The sequence below is a fragment of the Procambarus clarkii genome, chromosome 27 (assembly GCF_040958095.1).
Source record: "Procambarus clarkii isolate CNS0578487 chromosome 27, FALCON_Pclarkii_2.0, whole genome shotgun sequence".
Classification (NCBI taxonomy): domain Eukaryota; kingdom Metazoa; phylum Arthropoda; class Malacostraca; order Decapoda; family Cambaridae; genus Procambarus; species Procambarus clarkii.
Window position 1 is genome coordinate 29,168,383 of NC_091176.1, and position 26,402 is coordinate 29,194,784.

The 26,402-nt window shown below is 38.0% G+C and overlaps 1 protein-coding gene across 2 annotated transcripts; it reads right to left on the reverse strand.

The window, feature by feature from the left end:
• Positions 1-1,818: 1,818 nt before the first annotated feature.
• Positions 1,819-26,402, reverse strand: l(2)34Fd (lethal (2) 34Fd). 2 transcript variants are annotated; one of them, XM_045749053.2, is made up of 15 exons: positions 25,882-26,402; positions 24,972-25,017; positions 18,802-19,016; positions 18,445-18,581; positions 16,441-16,653; positions 15,857-15,950; positions 14,114-14,263; positions 12,305-12,424; positions 10,966-11,110; positions 9,955-10,115; positions 9,274-9,449; positions 7,128-7,221; positions 5,652-5,723; positions 2,966-3,171; positions 1,819-2,556 (listed from the first exon to the last, which is right to left on the reverse strand). In XM_045749053.2, exons 1-15 carry the CDS (start codon positions 25,948-25,950, stop codon positions 2,340-2,342), a joined length of 2,115 nt encoding a protein of 704 aa, XP_045605009.2. In that variant the 5' UTR covers positions 25,951-26,402; the 3' UTR covers positions 1,819-2,339. The 2 variants fall into 2 exon arrangements, with proteins under 2 accessions (XP_045605009.2, XP_045605010.2); XM_045749054.2 differs by lacking the exon at positions 24,972-25,017.

Consider the following 26,402-nt stretch of genomic DNA (forward strand, 5'->3'; position numbering starts at 1 on the left):
GCCTTAATCCGCTTGACCATCACGGCCGTCAAAAGGAAGTGATAGCCGAGGCTATTTGAGCCACTTCCCCGACGGCAACTCGGATGGTAATCTTGGGCATAGCATTTCACCAAATCACCTCATTCTTTGGGGCACACGTGAGGAACACAAATGCGAACAAGCCTGAATGGTCCCCAGGACTATATGCGAATGAAAACTCACACCCCAGAAGTGACTCGAACCCATACTCCCAGAAGCAACGCAACTGGTAACTACAGGGCGCCTTAATCCGCTTGACCATCACGGCCGTCAAAAGGAAGTGATAGCCGAGGCTATTTGCAACCCGTTCTCGCAAATTTAATAAGTCAATATTGACTTATTAAATATGTGCATAGGTGACATACTTAACATAATAGTTTCCCTTGAAAAGCTTCATAGAAAACACCGACCTTACCTAACCTACTTAGTATGTTAAGATAAGCATCTTATTGCTTCGTAATTACAATTATTACCTAACCTATACCTATAATAGGTTAAGTAACAATTGTAATTACGAAGCTATAAGATGCTTATTTTAACATACTAAGTAGGTTAGGTAAGGTCGGTGTTTTCTATGAAGCTTTTCAAGGGAAACTATTATGTTAAGTATGTCACCTATGCACATATTTAATAAGTCAATATTGACTTATTAAATTTGCGAGAACGGGTTGCTATTTGAGCCACTTCCCCGACGGCAACTCGGATGGTAATCTTGGGCATAGCATTTCACCAAATCACCTCATTCTTTGGGGCACACGTGAGGAACACAAATGCGAACAAGCCTGAATGGTCCCCAGGACTATATGCGAATGAAAACTCACACCCCAGAAGTGACTCGAACCCATACTCCCAGAAGCAACGCAACTGGTAACTACAGGGCGCCTTAATCCGCTTGACCATCACGGCCGTCAAAAGGCCGTGATGGAATGGTCCCCAGGACCTGAATGGTCCTGGGGACCATTCAGGCTTGTTCGCATTTGTGTTCCTCACGTGTGCCCCAAAGAATGAGGTGATTTGGTGAAATGCTATGCCCAAGATTACCATCCAAGTTGCCGTCGGGGAAGTGGCTCAAATAGCCTCGGCTATCACTTCCTTTTGACGGCCGTGATGGTCAAGCGGATTAAGGCGCCCTGTAGTTACCAGTTGCGTTGCTTCTGGGAGTATGGGTTCGAGTCACTTCTGGGGTGTGAGTTTTCATTCGCATATAGTCCTGGGGACCATTCAGGCTTGTTCGCATTTGTGTTCCTCACGTGTGCCCCAAAGAATGAGGTGATTTGGTGAAATGCTATGCCCAAGATTACCATCCGAGTTGCCGTCGGGGAAGTGGCTCAAATAGCCTCGGCTATCACTTCCTTTTGACGGCCGTGATGGTCAAGCGGATTAAGGCGCCCTGTAGTTACCAGTTGCGTTGCTTCTGGGAGTATGGGTTCGAGTCACTTCTGGGGTGTGAGTTTTCATTCATATATATATATATATATATTATGGCATTTGTAATCGATGCTGTGGTCACAAGCTGAACAGCGGTGCTGTGAGCTCGTGCTGCATGCGCCAGCCTTGGTGGCTTGCTCAATACTGAAGCTCTTACACCCAAGAATGTTGGCCTGGATTTTTTTCTAGGTGGCATCTGGCAACTATCGGCCGTGGCTGCACTATAGCTGCCCCTATCTCAGGCGGGGTGTTTAAATTATAGCGCTAAACACGAAATCACATATATATATGATGTGCGCGGTTTCGGTTTTGTCACTGAAATCATATATATATGATTTGCACAGTTTAAGGGTTAAAGTTCTGGTAACAAAGAAAAATTAGTAAAATTTATTGGGAATTAATATTTTTACATATATAATGATGATAGAAATATGAATTGTGTATCAACACTCTTAGACAAGAAAAATTCTGAAGAGGTCCAGAATAATGCTGTATAGAAGTCCAGATTTGTTTAAATTGCACTAAACAATTACTTTTCTTAATGTTGATGATGGTCTTAATTTGGATCTCTGAAAACACTTTTAGCAAAGGTTTGTGCCAGAACCTGATGCCCAACCCCTCTTGTCATAGAGGAACAAGGAGCTGGGGATTGGTACAACTCCCTCGCAAAGTCATTGAAGAAATACAAATGACTGCAAAATTTGCATAAAATGAAGCAGAGTAAATTTCCAATCAAACTTTTTCCGATTACTGTAATATAAAATTTAAATACATTTACACAATTAACTGTACATACACCTACAAACTGTGTTTTTTTTTTCCCAATCACCTGGCTAGTGTACCGTTTCACTAATGTTAAACAAAGTGACTAACAGCAATTACATGTACCACAATCAAAGTAATGGTTCCTTGGCATTAAATTTTCCTTTAAGCTTGGTTGTTGATCTACGAATTTTTCTCCTCTCTTCTTGGTGCTCCTTTTGCTGCTGTTTTATACGCTCAAACTTGGGTGCCTTCTTGATAACATAATTCATCTCACGGCTACCAAAAGTGTGTTGCTTGATGCTCTCGGTGTCAACTTCCATATCAAGGCGATCAGCCAATGTCATTCTGAATTAAATTATTGAAACATTAAAATATTTCATAACAAATAATGTACTTTAAAAAAAAAAATCACCTGTGCCAGCTTCTTAACTTTGAAGTTTTATTTGCTTTCAAGTGTTCACTTGACTTTCAGCAACGTACATTACAGTAAACGTTTATTTGGAATTTTACTATTTAAAAGTTTTATCATCATTTGTTAATTAGTTTAATTTCTTCCTCAAACACTAAGTGTTACACACAATATATAAACCTACACGTTTTATCATGCATAAATAAAACCATCTTGGGTAAAAAACTAATGTAGTAAGCCTCAAACTAGACCACAAGACGTACTTCACTTCATTTTTGCTATAGAACACTTTTGTCAAAGTTATTTTACTATCAATTAAAACACGTTAATTGAAACGATACTTACTTGCTTAGTTTTTTCCTGTTGGATTTCAATTCAGCAATGGAGTCAGCAGCAGTAAAGTTTAAATTCTTGCTTTCGCCTGGTTTCTTCTCTAAAGAACTTCCAGCTGCTGGAAGTTTTTCTTCACTCTCTTTTAATTTGTTTTGCTTCCATGTGTCTCTATTTTCTTTTGAATCTTGCTTAGCTTTGATGTCTCTCTTGACCTTTACCTATCAAAGTTATAATTTAAGGTTATTGAATAATAATTTGTTTAAAGTTACTTTTAAAGTATCCTTTTTTTTCTAATCTTTTTTGTTGATGTTGCCCCCATCTCATGAAAGTGGGAAGTCAGGCAATGATGATGGTCTTTATAATTAATTTGGTACATTAAACATCTTCAATACTGATAAACTAAATTACCCCGAATGGAGCATGCTATGTCAAGTCATCAATACTGTAGACAAATTTGAAAATATAGTTAGATTCTAAGAAAAATACTGCATCTGAAATTGCAATATGACAAAAAATAGTGTACAAACATTTATGATTAAACATTTTCATTATGAATTAAATACTTTCTTTCAGTAAAATACATTATCCTATAAAAATACTATCTGAGGGCTAAGGATAATACTCAGATGATAACGAATCACTACTGATAAATTAAGAATTGTACCATCTATTGTTATTTTTAAGTACAGTAACCAGATACTGTATTAGTTTATCAACATTGAAATTGTCAAATCTGAATGAAAGAAAATAAACACTAGAGAAAGGCAGAGTAAAGTGATATGACGTGGGTATACAAGTGGATGAGAAGTATAATAAAAGGAATATTAACAAAAACAATGAACACAGATTGGATAAGATTAGATTCAGAAAACACCTAGGTAAATATTGGTTTGGAAATTGTCATTGATTTATGGAGCAAATTACCGAGTAACAAAATAGTTGTGGGATCGCTGGATTGTTTCAATCCAAGGTTACACATACAGTACTGTAACCCTGTGATTATCCGGGATTCAAACATCCGGAAAACGCCCTTATACGGCCAAAATCGTGATCGGATAAAGTTATCACAATATCCGGCCAAAATGGCCACAGGAACCGGATAAAAGCTGGTTTGGCCGGATGAATATTCGGCCATACCATATTAATCCCGTCTGTGGCTCTAGACGCATGGTGGAGGAGGGGGTGGGGTGGTGTTGGGAGGGGTGCGTCGGAAGGGACCACCTGGGTACAGGAATTACCATTAATTTTAGAACACTTAATCATAGCCAAAAACAAATGAAATACTAGTAATTATGTAATAACAAATAAATAAGTTTCCTAAAAGTAATGTGCACAGGCTGAAGTTTCCTTCAAAAATATTGTGAGTTTTTTCCTCCTGGCGGCCTATGTATCGTGCTATAGCTGCCCCACCCCAAGTGGACCCGTCCAACACTGGTCAACCCATGTCCGTCCGTCCCTCGTGTTATACACAGTGCTGCTCCATTAGTGAAATATTTTTTAAATAAATTTTTTATTTTCATAGTAATTTTGAACATTTTTGGCCAAGACTATGTCTGGTAGCACCATCAATCGTTCTGGAGGTGTTAAGAGGAAGAAGGTTGTCCTAGCAATTAAAGACAAGTTATGTGTTGTTCAACCAGTGAGGCGTCACAGGCAGCCAAATGCCTTCAACAAGTGAGGCGCCACAGGCAAGCCAAGCGCCTTCAACAAGTGAGGCGCAAGCAAGCAAGCGCCTTCAACAAGCGAGGCGTCACAAGCAAGCCAAATGCCTGCAACAAGTGAGGCTTCACAGGCAAAGCCAAGCGCCTTCAACAAGTGAGGCGCAAGCAGGCGCCTTTAACAAGTGAGGCGCAAGCAGGCGCCTTTAACAAGTGAGGCGCAAGCAGGCGCCTTTAACAAGTGAGGCGCAAGCAGGCGCCTTTAACAAGTGAGGCGCAAGCAGGCGCCTTTAACAAGTGAGGCGCAAGCAGGCGCCTTTAACAAGTGAGGCGCAAGCAGGCGCCTTTAACAAGTGAGTCACAGGCAAGCCAAGCGCCTTCAACAAGTGAGGGCATGCAAGCACTTCAACAAGTGAGACGCATGCAAGCGCCTTCAACAAGTGAGGCGCATGCAAGCGCCTTCAACAAGCGAGGCCTCACAGGCAACCCGTGAGGCTTCAGCAGCTGGCAGTCAAAACTAACTTTGCTTAATGAACTGTACAGTAATTTTAAGTGTTAATTTTAGTGTTGTGTTAGTATAGGTTACGTAAATTGTTAAAAATTCTTAACTTCAAGATGTGTGGCATCAATCAAGAAGACGAACACCAACAAGGTAAGTTGAGGTTTCTAGTTGAATGTTTAATAATTATATGTGGCAAGGCAATTCAAATTATGTTGTTTGTAGTATAAAAGTAGTTGGAAATTGTCACTTTTGGACTCGTAGGTGAAAAGGTACCATTATCCGAAAAATGTGATAATCCGGCTGGGGGTCCTTCCCATATAGTCTGGATGATCGAGTGGAGACAGTACTGTAAATATTAATAGGTATGGCTGGGTATAAATCGGAGCTGCCTCACATAGGCCAATCTAGGCCTTCTGCAGTTTCCTTTATTATTGTGTTCTTACCTATAAAAAATGTTTGAACTGCATGACATTTCTCAAAACTTTCAATAACTGTGGAACATTTCTAAGTCTGAAACTGAAAAAAAAGCACCACTTACCTCTGGCTCCTCATCTCCCATGTCTGACATGATTGAATCTGAATCTGAACTATCATCTTGGTCCAAGTCACCCTGAAAAAATAATTTAATTAGTTAGAAATAGTAATCAGTATAGAATCAAAGCTAGATACAGTTTAAGTGGAAGTGAATACTCAAGGAAGAGCAACATTAACAGGTATGCCGATGATACAAAAATGGGGCCACAGTTTTCAAGCTTAGTGTGATTTCTGTGCATTCATGAAGTTGTGGCATAAGGTGTGGGACCATTTTGCCCTTCAACCCAAGTTCTTGTGGGTCATGCGTAAAAACTTGGACTGGCTTCAGTAGGGACCTCCAGACTTCTTGGGATTTCAATAGAAATGCAGTTGTATGACTTTTACAAGTCAGTAGTAGTCCAGTGGTAGAGTACGCGACTGGCAAAGCTGTGGTCATAGGTTCACGCCACCTCACAGCCCTGATGGATTTTCTCATTGATATATACCATGTTAGTGTGATTTATGTGTTAATAATAATAATATAATAATAATATAATAATAATAATATATAATAATAATAATATTATTATATTATGATCATCAGATTTGGTTCTAGGCCCAACCCATCCTCTCTAATAGTACATATGGGATTCATATATCAAAATTCTAAGTCCAAAACCTGATGTGCTAAAAATCATAGTGGCTCACAAAATTGATGTGGTGTCCTATTTTTCTATTCATGAGTCTTCAGTTAGGTTAGGTTTGGTCAATTAAGTGACATTATGAATGCTTAAGATGATGGGCTTCTAAGCCAGGCACTGAAACCTGATGATTATTTTACAATCCTGTATTATAAAATACTAGTAATTTAAATGTCTCTATGACTGGGCTATGATAGCCCAGTCATAGAGCTTCGGCCTCACGCGCATGTGGTCCATGGTTCAAAATTCCTATAGCCCAGGTGAATGGAATGTTTCTTTCCATGGAATTGTGGATGACAATTTATAGCATTCTGTTAGTGAGCAACAAACTCTGGAAAGAATTAGTCAAAAGTTCCAGCAGAGACAAAATTTACAATAATAAGTCATTACCATCAAAAAGCATTGATGTACTATAATATCCCTGGCAATGCCATACTACAATATCCCTAAATTGCTATATTGAATTATAATACCACCCAACATTGTCACGCTACTTTACTGTGGCACTTCCATACTATAATATCCCTAACATAGCCATTGACAATGTCCTCTGGCACTGACATACTGTACTATATTACTGACATTCTCATACCATACTCTCTCTTCCCTTAATTGCAGGCATGTTAATGTAAGAAATGTCAATTAAAATGCTTACTCTTTCGGAAGGCTAAAAATTCAAATGAATTTAGGCAAAACGAGACAACATATCCAACATTCTAATAATATATAAACTCTTACAGGTTACAAAAATGAACCAATACAGTATCAGCCAGTCAGCACAGAATATGAATATACATTACCCGGGCCTTTAAGAATTCTCTTTCCTCTTCCTCCTCTTGCATTTTCTGCTTCTTTTTCCTCTTGTCCATTCTACTAAGCACAGGGTTTAATAATCTGAGAAAATAAGGATAATTAATAATGCAAAATAATTTGCTTAAATGAGCAAGGCAACTACCAACATTCACTTCAACACCCATAACAATATACAGGATTTCAAATAGTAAATTATTCATCCTGTCTGATGTTAATGTAATTACAAATCATTTCTCTTTCCTTTTGACATGTTGTTGACCACTCAGTGGTTTGCTATATTTACTCCACCTCCACATTGCCCTGTAAATGTATAAAATTCTGTTTTCCCTTTTGCTATACGATATACTGTATTTCTTCTGGTCACATTAGGTTCATTTTTTCATACTGTTCTCTCTATTATTGTTTCTCCGTGAATAAAGTTGACTTTCACTAAGTAAAAGTCAAATCTACAAGTGAAAACCTTGATCAAAAGATTCGTGCTCTTTCAAATGCCTTCGAGATTTGAAAGCAGTTAGTATTTCAAGATTTTACATAATGCCAGTGCTTTGTGAAGATTCTACATAAGGATGACTACTCAGGAAGATTCTACATTAAGGATGTAGACCCTGCAGACTCGGGGGCCTGACAGCTGAGTAGACAGTGCTTTGGATTCGTAGTCCTGAGGTCCCGGGTTCGATCCCCGGTGAAGGCGGAAACAAATGGCCAGTTTCTTTCACCCAGATGCACCTGTTCATCTAGCAGTAAATAGGTACCTGGGAGTTAGATAGCTGCTATGGGCTGCTTCCTTGGGGTGTGTAACAAAAAGGAGGCCTGGTCGAGGACCGGGCCGCAGGGAAGCTAAGCCCCAAAATCATCTCAAGATAACCTCAAGAAGAATACCTTCTTTTAGAAAGATTATATAATATACATACAATGACACTTCTTTTTGAAATACAGCATTAAAAAACAAATTAATGAACTGTGTAATGCTTTCTTCAACACAGAGAATTTGTTTAAGGCAGTATCTATTTACTGTTATTTTTGTCTCAAGACTTTACAATTGGGTTCGTTACCGACTCACAATCGGGAAGCCTGGGTTCAAATCCCAGGTGGGACAGAAATGGATGGGCATATTTCATATCACCTAATGCCTATGTTTACCTAGCAGTGAATAGTACCCGCAAGTTAGCGTGTTGTGGGGTTGCATCTTGTGGAGGACCAGTAGTTCGACCTTGGGGGAACTTTCATGTAAGCTTAAGCCTAAGGAATTTGTGTAACTACCTCAGTGTAGGTACAAGATGAGAGCTACACTTGTGGTGTCCCATCTTCCCAGCACTCTGTCATATAATGCTTTGAAACTACTGAGAGTTTTGGCCTCCACCACTTCCTCACTTAACTTGTTCCAACCGTCTACCACTTTGTATGCAAAAGAAAACTTGCCAATATATTTTCAGCACCTTTGTTTCCTTAGCTTGAATCTATGACTTGTTCTTGAGGTGTGTGTGTGTGTGTAATTACCTAAGTAATTACCTAAGTGTAGTTACAGGATGAGAGCTACGCTCGTGGTGTCCCGTCTTCCTTGCGTGTGTCCGTGTCTGTGTGTGTGTGTGTGTGTGTGTGTGTGTGTGTGTGTGTGTGTGTGTGTGTGTGTGTGTGTGTGTGTGTGTGTGTACTCACCTAGTTGTACTCACCTAGTTGTGTTTGCGGGGGTTGAGCTCTGGCTCTTTGGTCCCGCCTCTCAACCGTCAATCAACAGGTGTACAGATTCCTGAGCCTATCGGGCTCTGTCATATCTACACTTGAAACTGTGTATGGAGTCAGCCTCCACCACATCACCCCCTAATGCATTCCATTTGTCAACCACTCTGACACTAAAAAAGTTCTTTCTAATATCTCTGTGGCTCATTTGGGCACTCAGTTTCCACCTGTGTCCCCTTGTGCGTGTTCCCCTTGTGTTAAATAGACTGTCTTTATCTACCCTATCAATCCCCTTCAGAATCTTGAATGTGGTGATCATGTCCCCCCTAACTCTTCTGTCTTCCAGCGACAGAAGTGCTGTGTGTGTGCGCGTGCGTGCGTGCGGTTTGAGTATCTACAAATAGTCATATCAATATATATATAGTGCAGTCAAAAGCTAAAATATAAAATACGTACTTAAACTCGACTGAATCCTTATCTATTTGGAAATCAGAACTTGAAAACAGTTCCCCAAATCTGTCATCTTTCAACAATGCTTCTGCTGCAGCCGCCTGCTGTTTCTTCTTATTCTTGTTTTCAACTTCTTCCTCTATTAACCGTTCAAACAAATCACGGTTAACATTTGGAAGTTTCTGAAATTAATAAAATATTTACATTATACCTACATTCACATAATTTTTCAACATTAAATAAAATAAAACTAAAACTAAGGAGAGGCTCCACAAGTACAGTTTAAACCAGAAGTCGTATACTATGTTCATTTTAACAAGATTAATGTTTTATAAAGATTTTTCTAACCACAGAAACCTTGCCTTACAGGTTAGCAATGTTTAGTGACTGACAGTAACATTTGTAGACGGCCAAATGTCACAAAAATTTAAAAGGCTACGAGAACCCCTAAATATAGAAACAATTATCTGCTGTCCATATCCAATGTTAGAGAGGAAAGTAGTGAGCCCCCTGGATTATGCTTATGAAGGCAACCAAAGTCCCTATTTTTTTAATTTGCTTTTCTGCTCAATGTTTAATTACTGGTTGAAATGAAAGATATAAATTGAATATAAAACATAAATTGGAAAAATTATAACACTAATGTAAGATAGCCAAGTGCTAGTGATGCAGTGTTATGCTATTTACCTTAGTTTGAATTCCTCGTTGATTCTCTTCAGTGATCTTCTGCCTCACTTTACGCTTCATGAAGTCATTATAATCAAATGGATTAGCAATTAGCTTAGCCTTGTTGTATAGTCGAATATCAATGTAGTATCCATGCATTACAGCACGCAGCATGTTACTGCCTGGAAAGAAATTTTTTTAATTGAATAAAAAAACCCAACTGCCAAAGCTGAAGTTCAACCCGTTTAGAAACCTAGCCTGGACAAGTAGAAATATAACCCAGTTGAGCAGAAATCTAGCCTTGTTGAATACATACTTACCTGTGCCTAAGGTGACTGAAATTTGGCTCGAGTGTCGTACCTCAAAGTGACTATACTTGGTTATTTATACCTCTGAGTGTTCCAGTACTTTGTCTTGCTTGCCCTAGAAGCTGAGAGTGAATATCAGTAACAGTAGACTGTGTGAACTGGAGTACATGCAAGGAACACCACTCGCAAGACTCTGGGTCGAAGGTGTCATCGACCCAACAAGCAACATGGCGGAGGTTAGGCTGGGGGAGCAAACCCCCCCTCCCCCTCCCAGGGAGGGGCGAGTTGTGCAGACAGCACAACTTCGGTGGCTCTGGAGACGTCATGATTGTTTGCTTGTTTTCTGACTGCGGAGTTCTGTTTGTTCGTTTGGCTTTCGATTTGCAATTTTTAACCAGCTGTAGTTTGTTTTGGGACTTCTACCTTTTTGAGTGCCTGACCTGGTAGATGGCAGATATCGACTGCTTCCAACTAAATGGGGGGTGTCTATAGGCCATTGCTCCTCGTGCCTCTCTGAGGGGGACAGGTTCTGGCTCGTGGTCCCTGATAGGCATAGAACTCCACCAATTGACTGTTGCTACTGTCTAATATATACACATCAGCCCAGTATAGCTCCAGGGAGCCAAAGGGTCTCTCCACAGAAAATGTATTGCAATATTGTCTAACTATATATAGTATGTTGTTACGTAATGCAATCTGAAAGCACGACAATATGATAACTCACCAATGAGATCATGGAGGCCAAGCTGCTTTAGCTCATCTTCTGTGACAAACTTATAGTCATCATACTGAATTGGAGCATCCTCTTCCTCCAACTCTTCAATCAGTGCATCGAGATGGGAACACCATTTTGGTGCAGCACCAAGACTCTAAAATTAATATTGTTACTTTAAATGTGTTCATAAAATAGTTCAGTTACAAACAAAAAATATTTCTCTATAATTTAATATTATAAACAATTTAGCTTAAAGGCACAATAATGTTACTAAACTTCAAAATAAGAAATAGTCATTTAAAACTGGGTCTAGGTACTAGTAGTTACTGGTTAGGTAACCATGTGGATATATACCCCTTTAAAAACCTGATGCTCTTGACAAGGTGTACATATGCACAACTTTTTTGGGGTATGGCAGAAGATAGAACAGGAACAGCTTTGGTTATAAATGACCATTACAGATTCAGCAAGCCCAAATTTCATCCATGAAGTCCCATATTTCTGGCATTTATTTCACATAAGCATGTGTTTTATCATCTTGTAATGTCTGCCTATTTGCCTACCATGTAGAATATTATGCTTCAATGTGAACTATATTATTGTGTTTTCTTTATACTGGATAACAACACCCAAAAATCACAGAAGATCTGCAAAGAGAGGTGTGCAGACCATGATAGCAACTAAAAACCAGCCTTTAATGTAATGCAACATTGCTTTCTAGTGAAACCCCCGGTGGCTCCCTGAAGCTATCTCGTTGAGATTGCTCCATACTAATTGGTCATCACAGTCGCAAGAGTTCTTGTTTGGCCTACCTGGGACCGGAGCCAGAGGTGGTGGGAGCCAACAAAAACACCACCCAGTATTTAACCACCTTTAAAAATAAAATGGATTATAGTGTTTGCATATGTATTGCAAATAATTAACAGATGGTCAGCAACACAAGTTGGTCATTTACAACTGAAGCTCCACAACAAAAAAGTGCTGAGTAGAATGGTAGTTATTTCATTAGAATTTACTATGTAATACAAATTAAGACAAATTAGGTACTGTAATTTAAAGGCCTTATCTGGTTTCAAGCGAGCAAAGTATATTACCATATACAGATTCTAGTTTTGGTAGTTAACACACTCATGGTATGAAAATTATTTGTGGCCTCCAATACAATTCAGCTGTTAAAAAATCCTAATACAATGGCCTTGCCATTATGGTAACAAGAGAAATTATATACAATACTTCAATCAATCTACAAAAATTTATTCTTTCTCTCAACAACTTATATCTCTATTATTACCTTAAATTTATTATAGACAGACGTTCAATCATAAATTTTAAAAACTAACGAACTTACCGGCAAAAAATAAGTTTGCATTTTTGTGTCCTCAGAAGCCAAGAACAACATCCCAGAGTTAGGTACTACACACATGTCATTGTAATCCACTCCAGACTCAATGCTAGTGTGTGGGGCCCCCTGAAATATAAATGCTAGTTACAATAACAAATCTGCGACTGTTTTATATATTATACAAAAATTTACTAGATGATGTTGATTGTATTTACTCAGAAAATAAGCATAATTCAAAACAAGACAAATATTTACATGCAAAATAAATAATGTATAATCATGCCCCAGTCATACCATAACAAGCTTTCTTAAAAATTACTTTAAAAATGGCAAGGTGTCTTATCAAATTTAAAAGTTTTGAACACAATAGTATTTTAAGACCACTAAGTTTAAAATTTTGTCCATCAAATTCCTTTAAATTGCTAAGAGTTAACATTAGACAAGGAAAAATATCAGTGTTCAAAATATAGCTTTGCAGATGGTTTAGAAATGACTGGATATCAAAGGTGAATGGTAAATGGAAGGTGCATGTTCATTCCACAATATGGCTGTGGTATACCAAATATTATATGGCACGGTATTCTATTTTTGGATTATCAAAACACACACAATAACTAAGACTGCACTGATGCAAGTACTGTATTGTGTAACTATACTTGAGAAAGGAGTTAAACAACTAGTATTTTCCAGAAAAGCAGAGCCATGGAAGTAGTGATGGAAGAGAGAGGATACATCAGTGGAACTGATCGGGTCAATGGCTTTCGCATGAACAAATGAACACATTCACAGGAGTCTATTTCAAATATAAGAACATTATACTACATATGAGTGAATTATATTTTTTATAGACGTGAAGCAACTATGAAGCAAAATACCTTCCGTACTTGAAGAGAATGATCAACATTTTGGAAGCATTCTTAGCAATCGCTGTGATTTGGGATTCAATGGCACACTGGATGCAATTGTGATGCACATAATATTACTATACATTTGAGGTTAGAGATAGTAATTAGCTAGTTTATTTGAATGTAATTAGCAAAAATCTGATTCTGTATAATATAAAAAGTTCTTTTCTAAGCAAGACACTCAGATGCAAGGCAAGAGTGCCATTGGATAGGATAATGAGTTAGGGCAGTGACACACTGAATCATTCAGAACCTTGTATACCACTTATGTTAGACCAATTCTGGAGTATGCAGCTCCAGCCTGAAGTTCATACCTAGTTAAACACAAGATAATGTAAGAGAAGATTCAGAGGTATGCCACCAGGCTAGTCCCAGAACTGAGAGGTGTGAGTTACGAAGAAAGGCTGTAGGAACTAAACCTCTCATCCCTGAAAGACAGAAGAGTTAGGGGAGACATGATCACCACCTACAAAATTCTCAGAGGAATTGACAAGGTAGACAAAGACATACTATTTAGCATAGGTGGAACATGAACAAAGGGAAACAGGTGAAAATTGAGAACCCAAATGAGCCACAGAGACATTAGAAATAATATTTGTCAGTGCCAGGGTAGTTAACAAATGGAATGCATTAGGCAGTGATGTGGTGGAGGCAAACTCCATACAGTTTCAAATGTAGATATGATAGAGTCCAATAAGCTCAGGAATCTGTACACCAGTTGATTGACAGTCGAGAGGCAAGACCAAAGAGCTGAAGCTCAACCCCTGCAAGCATAACTAGGCGTGTACACACCACCACACAATAGGCACCTTTTCAAACACGGTGGACTCGACTAAGAGGCTGGAATAAACGTAGTGTAAACAAATTAATCCAACTTGTAATTATGAAGGTGATGTCACACTTTACTTACTGTGTCTTTATTCCATATTTTAACCATTTTTGAAGACATGGATAGAACCACGCCTGCTGAATTATGAAATTCCAGCTCCTTTATAGGATATCCATCATTGTGATCTTTTATCAACAACGGTTTGTCTGATCGGATATCATAAAGAAGCACCTGAAAAAGAAATACAAAAAAGAAAATGCTTTACACATTTATATTACATGGAAACAAGACTATAGAGGCAGGAATGAATATAAGACAAATAACTTGATTCTATTTCCATGAGAGGATGGAGAAAAAAGGAAAAGACCTATGATAAAACAAATAGACAAGACACCTGCTAGTATATGATAATTAAACACAAAAAGAAAATCAAAAGACTTTAGTCTCTAATGGAAACAAAAATAGAAAGGTCATAACAATAGCCCTTTATTCACTCACTAATAATTCTTTGCTTCAGCCATTTTCAAACTAAACCACACAATGACTGCCACATACTCTCATATACCTTGCTCTGGGAGTGCAGACTTGTACAAGTTAGGCCTTAATGGGATGTAGCATTTGTAATGTATCAAGAGGCAAGCGATAGTCTAGAAGGGAGTCTACAGAAATTCTGTAATTAAATCAAGCCCAACGAACCCAGATTGGCACAATCCTCACAGATTTTAAAATCTGTGAGTAAAATCCATAGATTTTACCATAGATCCATAGATTTTACCCTCTCTTTTTGTTTTTACTTTATAATACTTTCAATGTTTTCTACCTTTAATTAAATTTCTTCAACTCTATTTTCCTCTTATGATATATTCTGAGTTATTCTGTCCTTTTCTCTTAAATTTAATTCTTATTCCTATAACAAAGTGAGTACAACCTATGTTTTTGTGATAGCCATAATAAAATACAGAAATCATCAGTATGAGTATGTTGAGAATTTTACATTTGAAGATGTAGAAATGGCTAAATTCTGAATGCATCATTCTATTCCCAATGCTATAAAAGGTGTACATGATAGAGAATGAAGAATTGAGTTATTCCCCTTTTTGTCTCATATTTACCTGTAATCTCATAATTTCTTGATTTTTTCTATATCCTACTCTTTCTTCAACATATTGTCAAAAACTACATGATGTTTACTTCAATGTTTGTTTCTATTACACAACCCATCCTCCGAATTGACAGTACTGACAGTACGGTTTAATTTCCTGACTGTCATACATAGAACATAATTGCACTTATGGGGCTGTTACATTTACCTCCCCATTTATTCTCCTCGTTTTCTGTTAATACACTCAGAATTTTAGGATGAAGTTTTCAAGTTCAGTTTGCTATACACAAGTTTTAAATATCAGGAATTTCTTTTTCAGTTTTAACAAACAATAGAGATTTTATACAAAATTGGAAAATATCCTGAGTTACTTAACTAAAATATATCAATAAAGTGTATTGCTTTATTAGTTTTATAAAACTGTAATATCAGTATAGCTATAGGTTAAGTACTAATTGTAACCAAGAAGCAATAAAATGATTATCTTCAAACACTAAGACAGTTAGGTGAGGTCATGGTTTTCTATTCAACTTTTCAGGTAAACTCAAACATTCACAATATATTTGACAGTACAATTTAATACTAAGTGAATATAAGTACAATTCCTGACTGATATGAATAGTACATAATTGCACTTATCTGTGCTGTAACATTTATCTCCCCATTTTTGGAGGACGGGCTGCTATTATATTACCTATCATTCAACAAAACAAAGAATTTACCTGGCCAGTTTGTGTGCCGACACCCAGTGTGAGTGTGTCATTGTAGGCTAAAGCAGAAATGCCCAATTGTTTCACCGATTTGTAGCTGCTTAGCCTGAAATGTAAAACAGTAAAATTTGTCCTAATTACACATAAATATAAATACTGTATATATATATTCTTTTATATGCTAACTACAGAATATGATACATTAATCGAAACTGCTATTACTATTCCATTCACCTGGACTGTATGGGTCTTGAACCGAGGACCCCACGCGTGTGAGGCCGTAGCTCTATCAATATGTGGGGCCTCACACGCGTGGGGTCCACGATACAAGACCCATAGTCCAGAATGTATTGTTTATTTCCACGGAAGTGTGGATGGCAATTTATTTGCTATTTCTATTAAACAATACTATATTATTTTTATTATATTTGTAAAATATACTGTAGTGGCTGGGAATCACCAGAACAAGAGTTCAAGCCACTCCATTTTCTCAAAATGATTCTCATTGATATATCACACCATTGTGATTTCATTGAGATTCTCATACTGAACAGTATTTACTTTTATTCAAGCACTACCTCAACAGGGCAACTTACTGCATATTTTCTGTAGCCATATGTACTGCACAGTCTAACACTCCAACTCTATGCCTTGATCTTGGATCCCAAGCTTCAACTCTGCCATCTTCAGTTCCACAGGTAAAAAGGTAGTGAACATTGTTGAAAGCACATTTATTTACACCTGGAGCATCTGTTTGCAGCGAGTTCAGGAACCGACCCTGGTTCAAATTTAATCGATATATTTCACTCCTGAAAAGAAAAAGCTATATATGTCAAGTGAAATGAATCATGCCTTTGAGCCAGTCCCTCAGATGCTTCCTGAGCCAGAGCTCATATGGTCAATCTTTACAATTGATCTTGACAAGGAATGAGAGAGAAGGAAGACAGTGCCAAATCTAGTTTAAGCCATCACCAAAAGACTAGTTCACTATGAGAAATTACAGAGCAATACGATTGATATCCCCTGTAAGCAATAAACAGAAACATGAGGAACACTAATTATCACTCTGTTAACTACAAATTAGTATGTAACTGTTACCATGACTGCCATCAGGTGACAGCACTTGTCATAACAAAAATAATGTCTGCAGAACAACCTCCCCCACTATTTAAGAAATGTGGTGAAAACAGAACAGTATATGAATCAGTATCTACTTATGCCATATAGGGCATACCGTGCAATAAGGCACAAGAACCATAAGGAAGGCAATCATTTTGGAATTAGGTTCAACCCCATGGGAGTGAACTCTAGGAATTGTCTCACTTCTGTTTTTTTTAGGTTTCAACCCCAGTGCAGTCTACGTTCAGGAGGGTTTCAAACTTACGCATGGGCGTAAGTGAACGACATGGAAGAAAATGCAGAACAGAACCAGTGAAGAGCAGGGGTGCCATAGGCACAATCAGAGAACACTGTATGAACATCAGAGGTCCACGGTTGTTCAACGTCCTACCAGCGAGCATCAGAAATATTGCAGGAACAACTGTGGACATCTACAAGAGGAAACTAGATTGTTTCCTTCAAGGAGTGCCGGACCAACCGGGCTGTGGTGGGTATGTGGGCCTGCGGGCTGCTCCAAGCAACAGCCTGGTGGACCAAACTTTCACTAGTCAAGTCTGGCCTCGGGCCGGGCTTGGGGAGTAGAAGAACTCCCAGAACCCCATCAACCAGGTATCAACCAGGGCAGCTGCCACCTGGTGGAGTCTGGGTAGTAAGTTTATTGGAGGAAAGAGGAGTGTTTAAAGGGTTTGTGTGTGCCATAGCAGAAGGTTTCTCTGGGTTGAGGATTGATCTCTGATCCTCAGATGCTTCCCACCCTGAATGAGGGAGATAAAACAAAGAAGTCACCCAGGAGCCTGGAGTATACACTATGTTCTGGCCACACCAGTGATCTAAGTAAGGGAAGTCATCAAGGGGGGGTTACCCAGATAACAGCAGATGACAATTTGTTAATACAGTATACAGTTAATACAGTAATCTATAATGTAATATATTAATACAAATATAATTTTATATGATTTTCTAATTATATACAACACAAATTACACATGTTATAATATGTATTTTGCATAATGAAAATAATAAAGTAAATGATGCTTTAGGTACAGTATTAATGTCCAAGCCAAATGATGCACCCCTTACATTGGAGGAAATCATATACACAGACTAACTGAATAACAGGCTTATCCTAGGAGGAAGTTAAGGGTGGTCACAAACTATTTTGAAGAGCATTATATCAAAATTTTAATTCAGCACACTCTACTGTTTTTTCTTAAAGAGCTGTATGCTTGCTGGTTGTCTTTGGGCATACCTTATCTTATCTATTCCTTGCGTTGATTTCAGTGATCAAAGTCCCCGCAGTCTGGTCTCTGACCAAACCTCCTGATTTGATGGTCTGGACAATCAGGCTGTTTCATGCAGCTGCTCTCAGCATGGGCATCAATAACAACCAAAATTAAAACTAACTATAATCCATACAAACATTCAGAAAGATTTTCCTGTATTTGATTTACAGTTCAGCACTTTGGTCAAACATTACTCACCCTGATGCAGCAATATAAAGATCACAGGAGGGATAATGATAGGCCAAGTCACGTCCAAATCTTGGGATTCGGGTTCGAAACCATCGACCTGCTTGACTATGAAACTCTACATATCTTTCTTCTTGCAAGAAAACCAGCTGAAACAAGATATTTAATACATAGTATTAATTAATATAAATGCTGTACCAGCTTCTTCAAAAAAATTGTTATAAGAAAATAGACTCAAAGTAGCCAGTGATCAAATTCAACACTTATATAACAATTTTAAGAGTAAATACTACATATACTTATTGTACTGAAATATGAGATAAGAAATGCATAGTGTACAGTATACAGCAAATATAGCACTAAACTAACCTTGCTATAATCATCTGACAAAATTTCAAACCGAATGACTTCAGCATCAAAGCATCTTTCAAACTTAAGAGAAAGGGCAGCTACTTCATAACATTTTACTCTTGGCTTATACGTTCCAGTGGCTAAAATATAGCGACCATCCGGAGATACACGCACACAGCCACTAACATCAGGCATAGTAAAATCCTGAATTAGTTCTATCCTGCGGCGAAATTCTGAAAATTGTAATAATGGTTTATTACACAAATATTACTTTATATGCCTACAGTACTAACAATGCTTTATTACAAAAATATTACTTTATATACCTACAGTACTAACACAATGTTCCAACATCATTTTCTGCAAATAAGGCTTTAAAGGCTTTGTTCAACCCATGGTTGATCACCCCAAGGGGCACATGGTGTTCCCAATTGGTATTGGAGGCTTCCAGCAAACATCCACCAACTTAAAAAGTGACGAGTTTTTGAACATTTCTCGTATGGCTATGGTGGTTTTTAATAATATAGCAAGACAAAAAAATTGTTTTAATGGATTTTATTTTTTGTGTGCACATACAGATGTATGTGCACACCTAATGTAACATACCTAATGTGTACACACCTAATGTAACTCTTGCACATTCCAAATGCTAAAATGAAATTGACTACCATACGACCAGGATAACCAATGCCACAGGAAACTTTTCAGATAGTCTTGCAGGGTTATTAAAGGTACAGTATAACAAAAATCACTGGAGAAAAATTTCATCCAACTCAGAATGATCAAATGAGGTTCATTTATATAATGTACTGTAGATAGCTTCTCAGCATAATAATCTACCTAATGCCACACAATGGCTACAGAGGCAGAGGATCTTAGCAGGTACAGTTCAGAAAAAGTGTAATTAATTCATCAGAAGTCCCAAGCTCTGAACTCTGAAGAGGACATATTAGAGTAGAACATCTTACAGGTGATAAACTTTCACAAGTCATGCACCTGAGCATACAAGTGTGACTGCACAACCTAACCAATATGCACAACAGCTAGGAAATGAAAACCTTAGAATACAGGAGCAATGACTTAGAGCAAGGGTGGCAAACCAATTGTATGCATGCACAGAGTGGCACATGAGCAAATTTTGCTAGCATGCTGCATTCAGTACCACCCCATGATTTTTTAAACTGCACCCATAATAAAATAATAAATATATCACTGTCTAACCAACAGGCTGACCTTTCAAAACTAGTTGCTGTGGTAACTGATGGTGCACTGTGCATGATTGGTAAAGAAGCAGGCTTTGTAAATGTGTTTGCAAAATATGTTGGACATCCACTGGTACGCTTTCATTCAGCATACAATGACAAAAGGAGTCATTGTATGCTGAAGTTGTCCTTAACACTTAGACCGCACAATACATATATGATTTGACAAAATAATTTAACAAGTTTTTAAAACTTGCACAAACACCTTCTAATTTTTTTTTGCATAATCAATTAGGCAAATGCTCCAACTTTGTCTAAATTGAAATTGAAATTGAAATAAGTTTATTGAGGTAAAATACACACAAAGGGATGAGGTAGATGATCACAGCATAACTTGAGAAACAAGAGAATTAAAATACATTTTAAAATTGAATACTGAAAACTTCAGATTTTCAATTCAAAATAAAAATATGAACTATCACCAATTGTTCATTTAATGTTATTATTCTCTCAGAATAGCATATGATCTTCATTTTCATCAAATTAGAATATAGGTTTTCAATACAGTTTACTGTAATGAAAATCGTCAATAGGGCATTTGAAATATGCAGCAAATTTAGACCAAAAAAAATTATAACTCCAAATGTATAGTTTATGAAAAATCCATTCTGATGAGACTGTAGAACAGACAGCTGAGCACACAATGTCAAATTATTGAGAATTGGTCAAAAACTGGTATTTTAGAAGCCACTCAAAGTTGAAACTCTAGTTTCAGAGAGTTGAAGTTATCAACAATGAATAAAGGTAGTTTTAATTCGTTAATTTAATTGTATGTTTTAATAAACAATGTTTGGCATTCATAGTCGAATATGTGAAAGTCTCCGTGGTATAGTGGTAAGACACTCGCCTGGCGTTCCGCGAGCGCTATGTCATGGGTTCGTATCCTGGCCGGGGAGGATTTACTGGGCACAATTCCTTAACTGTAGCTTCTGTTTAACACAACAGTAAAATGTGTACAGTACTTGGATGAAAAAACGATTCTTCGCGGCAGGGGATCGTATTCCAGGGACCTGCCCAAAACGCTATGCGTACTAGTGGCTGTACAAGAATGTAACAACTCTTGTAAAAATAACAACTCTCAAAAAAAAAAAAAAAAAGTTGTAGGTCATTATGTGTTGAAATGAAGTCAAGAAAAAATAACCCCAAAAAACACAAAATATAGGGATAATTATAATAATTATAATGATTATAATTTATGGTATATACTTATATACCATAAATTATATTTATGGTATATAAGTATATATTTATGGTATATAAGTATATATTTATGGATATATTTATGGTATACTTTATATAAGTGAAAAGCCCTAATATGGTCCCTAATCATCAAAACAACCTAAGTGACAAAGAAAATAAAGTTTGAAATCAGAGAAAAAATCAGGCCAAAAAATTAAAAGTCCCAAGTTTTGTGAGCTGTGACTGATTTATTTGTTGACCAATTTCATTCTATCTTCACATAGTTAGGGAAACGTATGCATTCTCTAGGATGTAAAGGTTACAACAAAATCAGATAATAAACAAAGCAGAAAAAAAACTAAAATCTTAAAAAAATTTCCCCTAAAAATTTTTTTTGGAGCATTGATGAAAGTAACATATGTTAACATTAGGCAATGTCTTTATGTGATATATAACAAAATAGAGCATATTAACATAGTTATTCATTATTATTTGTGTTATTATGTATTACTCAACACTGATATAAAGGCACCAACTGCATATCCACTTTGTGGACACTTCTTACTACTACTCTTCTTCTTTGATCGTCAGACAGGTGATTGCATCTCTTTATTACTGCATAATCCTTTAGTTCCAGTTATTAGCCGTTTTCCTTATTAACAAAATGTTCTTATTTTTAAAAAATTTGTCTAAAATCAATTTCTGAAAATATTTTGATGAAAGTTTTATGACACTGAAGCCAATACGTTGGAGATTTGTTTAACATTTTTAAGTTATTTTTACATGCTTCAATTATTTTTCGCTACCAATCCCCCAATATGCGCGGTCTAAGGGTTCAGGAACTTGAAGTAATGAAAACTAACCAAGATAATCAGATTTCTGTGCATGTTTTGAAAAAATCAGCCCTGAATGTAATGAAATGCCAGTTTCTGTGTGAGCCTCTGTTACAGACCCGAGTCCAGCTTCGGAGCATGGAGCAGTGACGACAGCGCCATCTGTGAGTCCGCTCCCGAAACCCACTCCAAATGGACGACGCCATCTAGTGGTGACAGGATAGGCCAGCAATAACTGTTGGATTCCTGTCCTAGTCAGCTCGTGACGTAGCCGCTGCTGACCTCTGGTGAGGTGGCGCTTAGACAGCAACGCCATCTATGGAGTGAAGAGGTGGACGTTTCTTTCTAAGCTTGTGAGTGAAGTGTCCCAGTATTAATGACGTGTCTGATTTCAGAGTCGACTTGGGACTGCAGTGTTGGACGATGGATCAGTCTACCCAAGGCAGCCAAGGTCTCTTCACGAGTCTGCTTTGAAGAAGCTGTGAGCCACCCCCGGACGAACTCTGTTGAGAGAGTAATAGCCTGCCTGAGGAGTGGCAGTGTTGGGAATCGCCTTATCCGGGGTTGGCTGGTGGAGGAGACCACCCACTAGGGTGCTGTATGAGGAGAGTGACCAGCGAGTCACACGGGGCTCCTGGCTAGGGCACGCAACCTTAAGTATCGGTCGTGGAGTGGCCTACACAGCGGAGCTGATCGGTACCTGCCAGCTACAGGCTGGATTGTTGTTGAAGGCCTCCACGACGAAGCACCCAGTGGGACTGTGATTTGGCTGGCCTGTGGCCAGGGTAGATTCGTCGTAGAGTTATCACGGATTCATTGTGAGCCACGGAAGCCGAGACCAGGGCTACCTAGAAGAAGCATCGCCACGTGTTGAGCGTCTTCAGAGAGGGAGACCTCATTGTACATTGTGTAGTAATAATTCCCTTTTATGACTTTAAATTATGGTGGTGGAAATATATATATAAATTGGAATATTTGTATCCCTCCCCCTTTAGCTTTGACTTGCATTACAGAACACACCCCTTGAAAGCCTCTACTAACATGGGGCCGGATACCTTACCTTGAGGTTACCTTGAGGTGCTTCCGGGGCTTAGTGTCCCCGCGGCCCGGTCGTCGACCAGGCCTCCTGGTTGCCGGACTGATCAACCAGGCTGTTGGACGCGGCTGCTCGCAGCCTGACGTATGAGTCACAGCCTGGTTGATCAGGTATCCTTTGGAGGTGCTTATCCAGTTCTCTCTTGAACACTGTGAGGGGTCGGCCAGTTATGCCCCTTATGTGTAGTGGAAGCGTGTTGAACAGTCTCGGGCCTCCTGGCCCGGATACCCAAAACTCTACTACCATCAGAGAAGAACCCGTTGCGTCCCAGTAGGGCCGTAACAGCCTCAGAGGCTCCTTGAAGCTATTATTATTGATTCAGTACCATACTTCTACATACCATCAGTCACAGAGTTCTATTGGCCTACCGGGGACCACTTGCCAGAACCTGGCACCCTCAGAGATTCACACGGAGCAATGGCCTATGAACACTTTAAATATACTGTAAAGTTAATCATAATTGCCACCACCAGGAAAGCACCCAGAAAATTAGGTAAAACAAAACAGACTACTGCATAGTTAAAAGGACACCACATCCTAAAAAATTTGCCAAAAGAACTCCCCAACAATATAAATAAACAACCAAAATTCATGAAACTATCTTGAGCATCCTCTGCTCTGCCCCACCTCCCCTCTCGTTTGGGGGAGAGGAAGGAGGGGTACTGGATCGGTCAGCTAGCCCTCCGCACTGTCAGTTCTATTCTGATGGTGCATGGTCGCTGTCATGTCACTCTGGCTTCAATCTCCCGTTTTGAGTGGTGTTTTGCCTTTGAGGCTGTTCTTTTATACATTGGTGTAGCATGCGCCAGGAGTTAAGTGTACCTGGAGCTGCATATATTCAGGGTTATCTTCCCTGTGCACTCTTTGACCCTTGTACAGTCAGGGTTATCTTCCCTGGGGTGTTTGGCACATACTCCCTTTAGGGGGCCTCCTCGCTTAGAATGGTTCATACCCTTCAGGTAAGCCGGTGGTCTGTGACTGTTTTCCCTCAAGTTAGGGATGTTTTTTTTGGTCTTCCCTTGGGTTGGGAGGTGTTTTTTGTCTTCCCTCGGGCTGGGGTGTTTTTGGCTGGAATCAAGGAATCCAGTCATCACGAGTCAGCCCAATCATCGTCAAACTCACCGATGAGTGATGTCTACAAGTCTTCTTCCAGTAGCTACGCTAGGTTACATGATCTATAAAGCATTGTTGATGGATATGATTTCAGAGCTCTACTAGTCATTATCATGTTTAACTAAAATGATGCATAAAATCTTAAGTAGGACCTACCATTAACTTCATTACAGTAGACAAGTTTATACATGTAAACATAAATCAAGTATTTCTTAGCAGTCCTTCATGCTAGCAGTGAGTGTACATGATGTAAGGGCTGAATAATGTTTCGAGAGACTGCGGTGTTATGACAATGGATGGAGCTGTATTGGGTGCCATGTTTTTGTTGCATACTCATCTGTCTCAATTGCATGGCAGTTATCTTGCCATACATTATTTCTGTAGAACATTTCCACTTAATAACCCTATCCATGCTATTTCATCATAAATACGGTAAAAAATAAAGGAAATGCAAAGCTTAATAATGCAAGAAACTATACTGCACACATGTAACATCACAGTCAAGCCTTAAGAGCATCCATGCTTGGCTCAAATACATCAATGAAAGAACTACACTGGGGTGTGGTTCAAGCAGTGTATCAACTGGCCAAAAATTTGTTAAATTTAAACAATGATTTACACCAGCTAGTTTCCAATGTACTACAGTATACTAACAAACAATACACATGCAACAAATATCACTTAAATACTATGCCTTGTACTTACCAACATCTCTCTTTGATAGTTGTCTTTTTTTCCTGTCTGTCAACCACTGAATAGAAAACAAAAAGAAAGCTACTTATTAGAGCACAAAAAAATCCTCATCGTTGAAGAAATATTAGATATATATGCAGTCAAGGATCATTGAAGGCTTGTATAACTATAAGTAACCTGATATTTCAAAGACTAGGCACTTTCAGGAGTTAGATACAAAAGTAAATGTCTTCAACCCAATTCCCAAACTACTCTGAAGCCAAAATTATCCAGTTTAAAGTATCACACACAAATGGAGGAAACATTCAATGACTTCTGTTGTAAAAAAAAAAAAAAAAAAAAAAGGGCAGATCATGTAATTTATTAAATTTGTTTCATCTTTTACATAATTCTTCATTTTTAAAATTGCTTATACTATATCTGATAAATGTAATACTGAGCTCTCAGTTTGTTTAACATAGAACAATGTATCACATCTTACAAAAAAAAATTTACAAACGGATATAGTATTAAAATAAAATACTGTATACTATAGAACAAATTTGATGTACAGTAAATAATTTTGACTAATATGTAAATAAAAATGAAATAGCCTCTAACTCCAATTCTGATGAAAGCCCTGTAAAAAAAAAAAAAAAAACTCAAAAAAATTGCAGTCACATGTTAATGAAAACCTATCATTATTTAACACAATGCATCAAAACAAAATATAATATATAATGCATACTAATTATTATATACTATAGTGCAGTAGATTCATTTTAATGTCAACTTTGGCAGTTATATACACTTAATATAATTGTGCAAGTTAGCCTTAGAATATAACAAAATCAAAGCAGCAGCAAACAATATTTTACACCATGATAACCACTTTATTTTGAATATAATTAAATATAAATTAAAACACCAACACAAGACTCACATCAGGAAGTGATTTGCCAGCACTTAAGTTGTATACTTTTACATTGTTGCGTCCATCTAAGGCCTTCATCTTGACTTAGGATACCTGCGAGTCTTGCATTGGCAAAACAACCATAAGTGTGCAATTTCAGGTACTGAGCATTTCACCTCACCAAGCTGTCTATACAGTAATTGTTATTGACCAATTTGCACGTTGTTGCAACTAAGTATAAATATGCCTTTCTTTTTTTTTCTTTTTAGATTCCTGGGTGTCCTTTCCTCTTCATTATACGCAAAGTTACATCTTCCGAACCTGCACTATGGGTAACGATATCACGTGACGTAACTCTTCCAGATTTCAGTGCTATATCTTCTTTATACGTGCGGTTTAAGTGTTATTAATTCTTTCGGTGATTGTAAGAGTTATGTGGTCGCTCAGATTCTTTTTTTTCTTTATAATAAGTGCTTGAGTGAGAGGTCTCTTCGCGACACGTGCAGCTGGGTGAGTGCTCCTTGTTGTTGTTGTGAGGGTCTCAGGGTAGA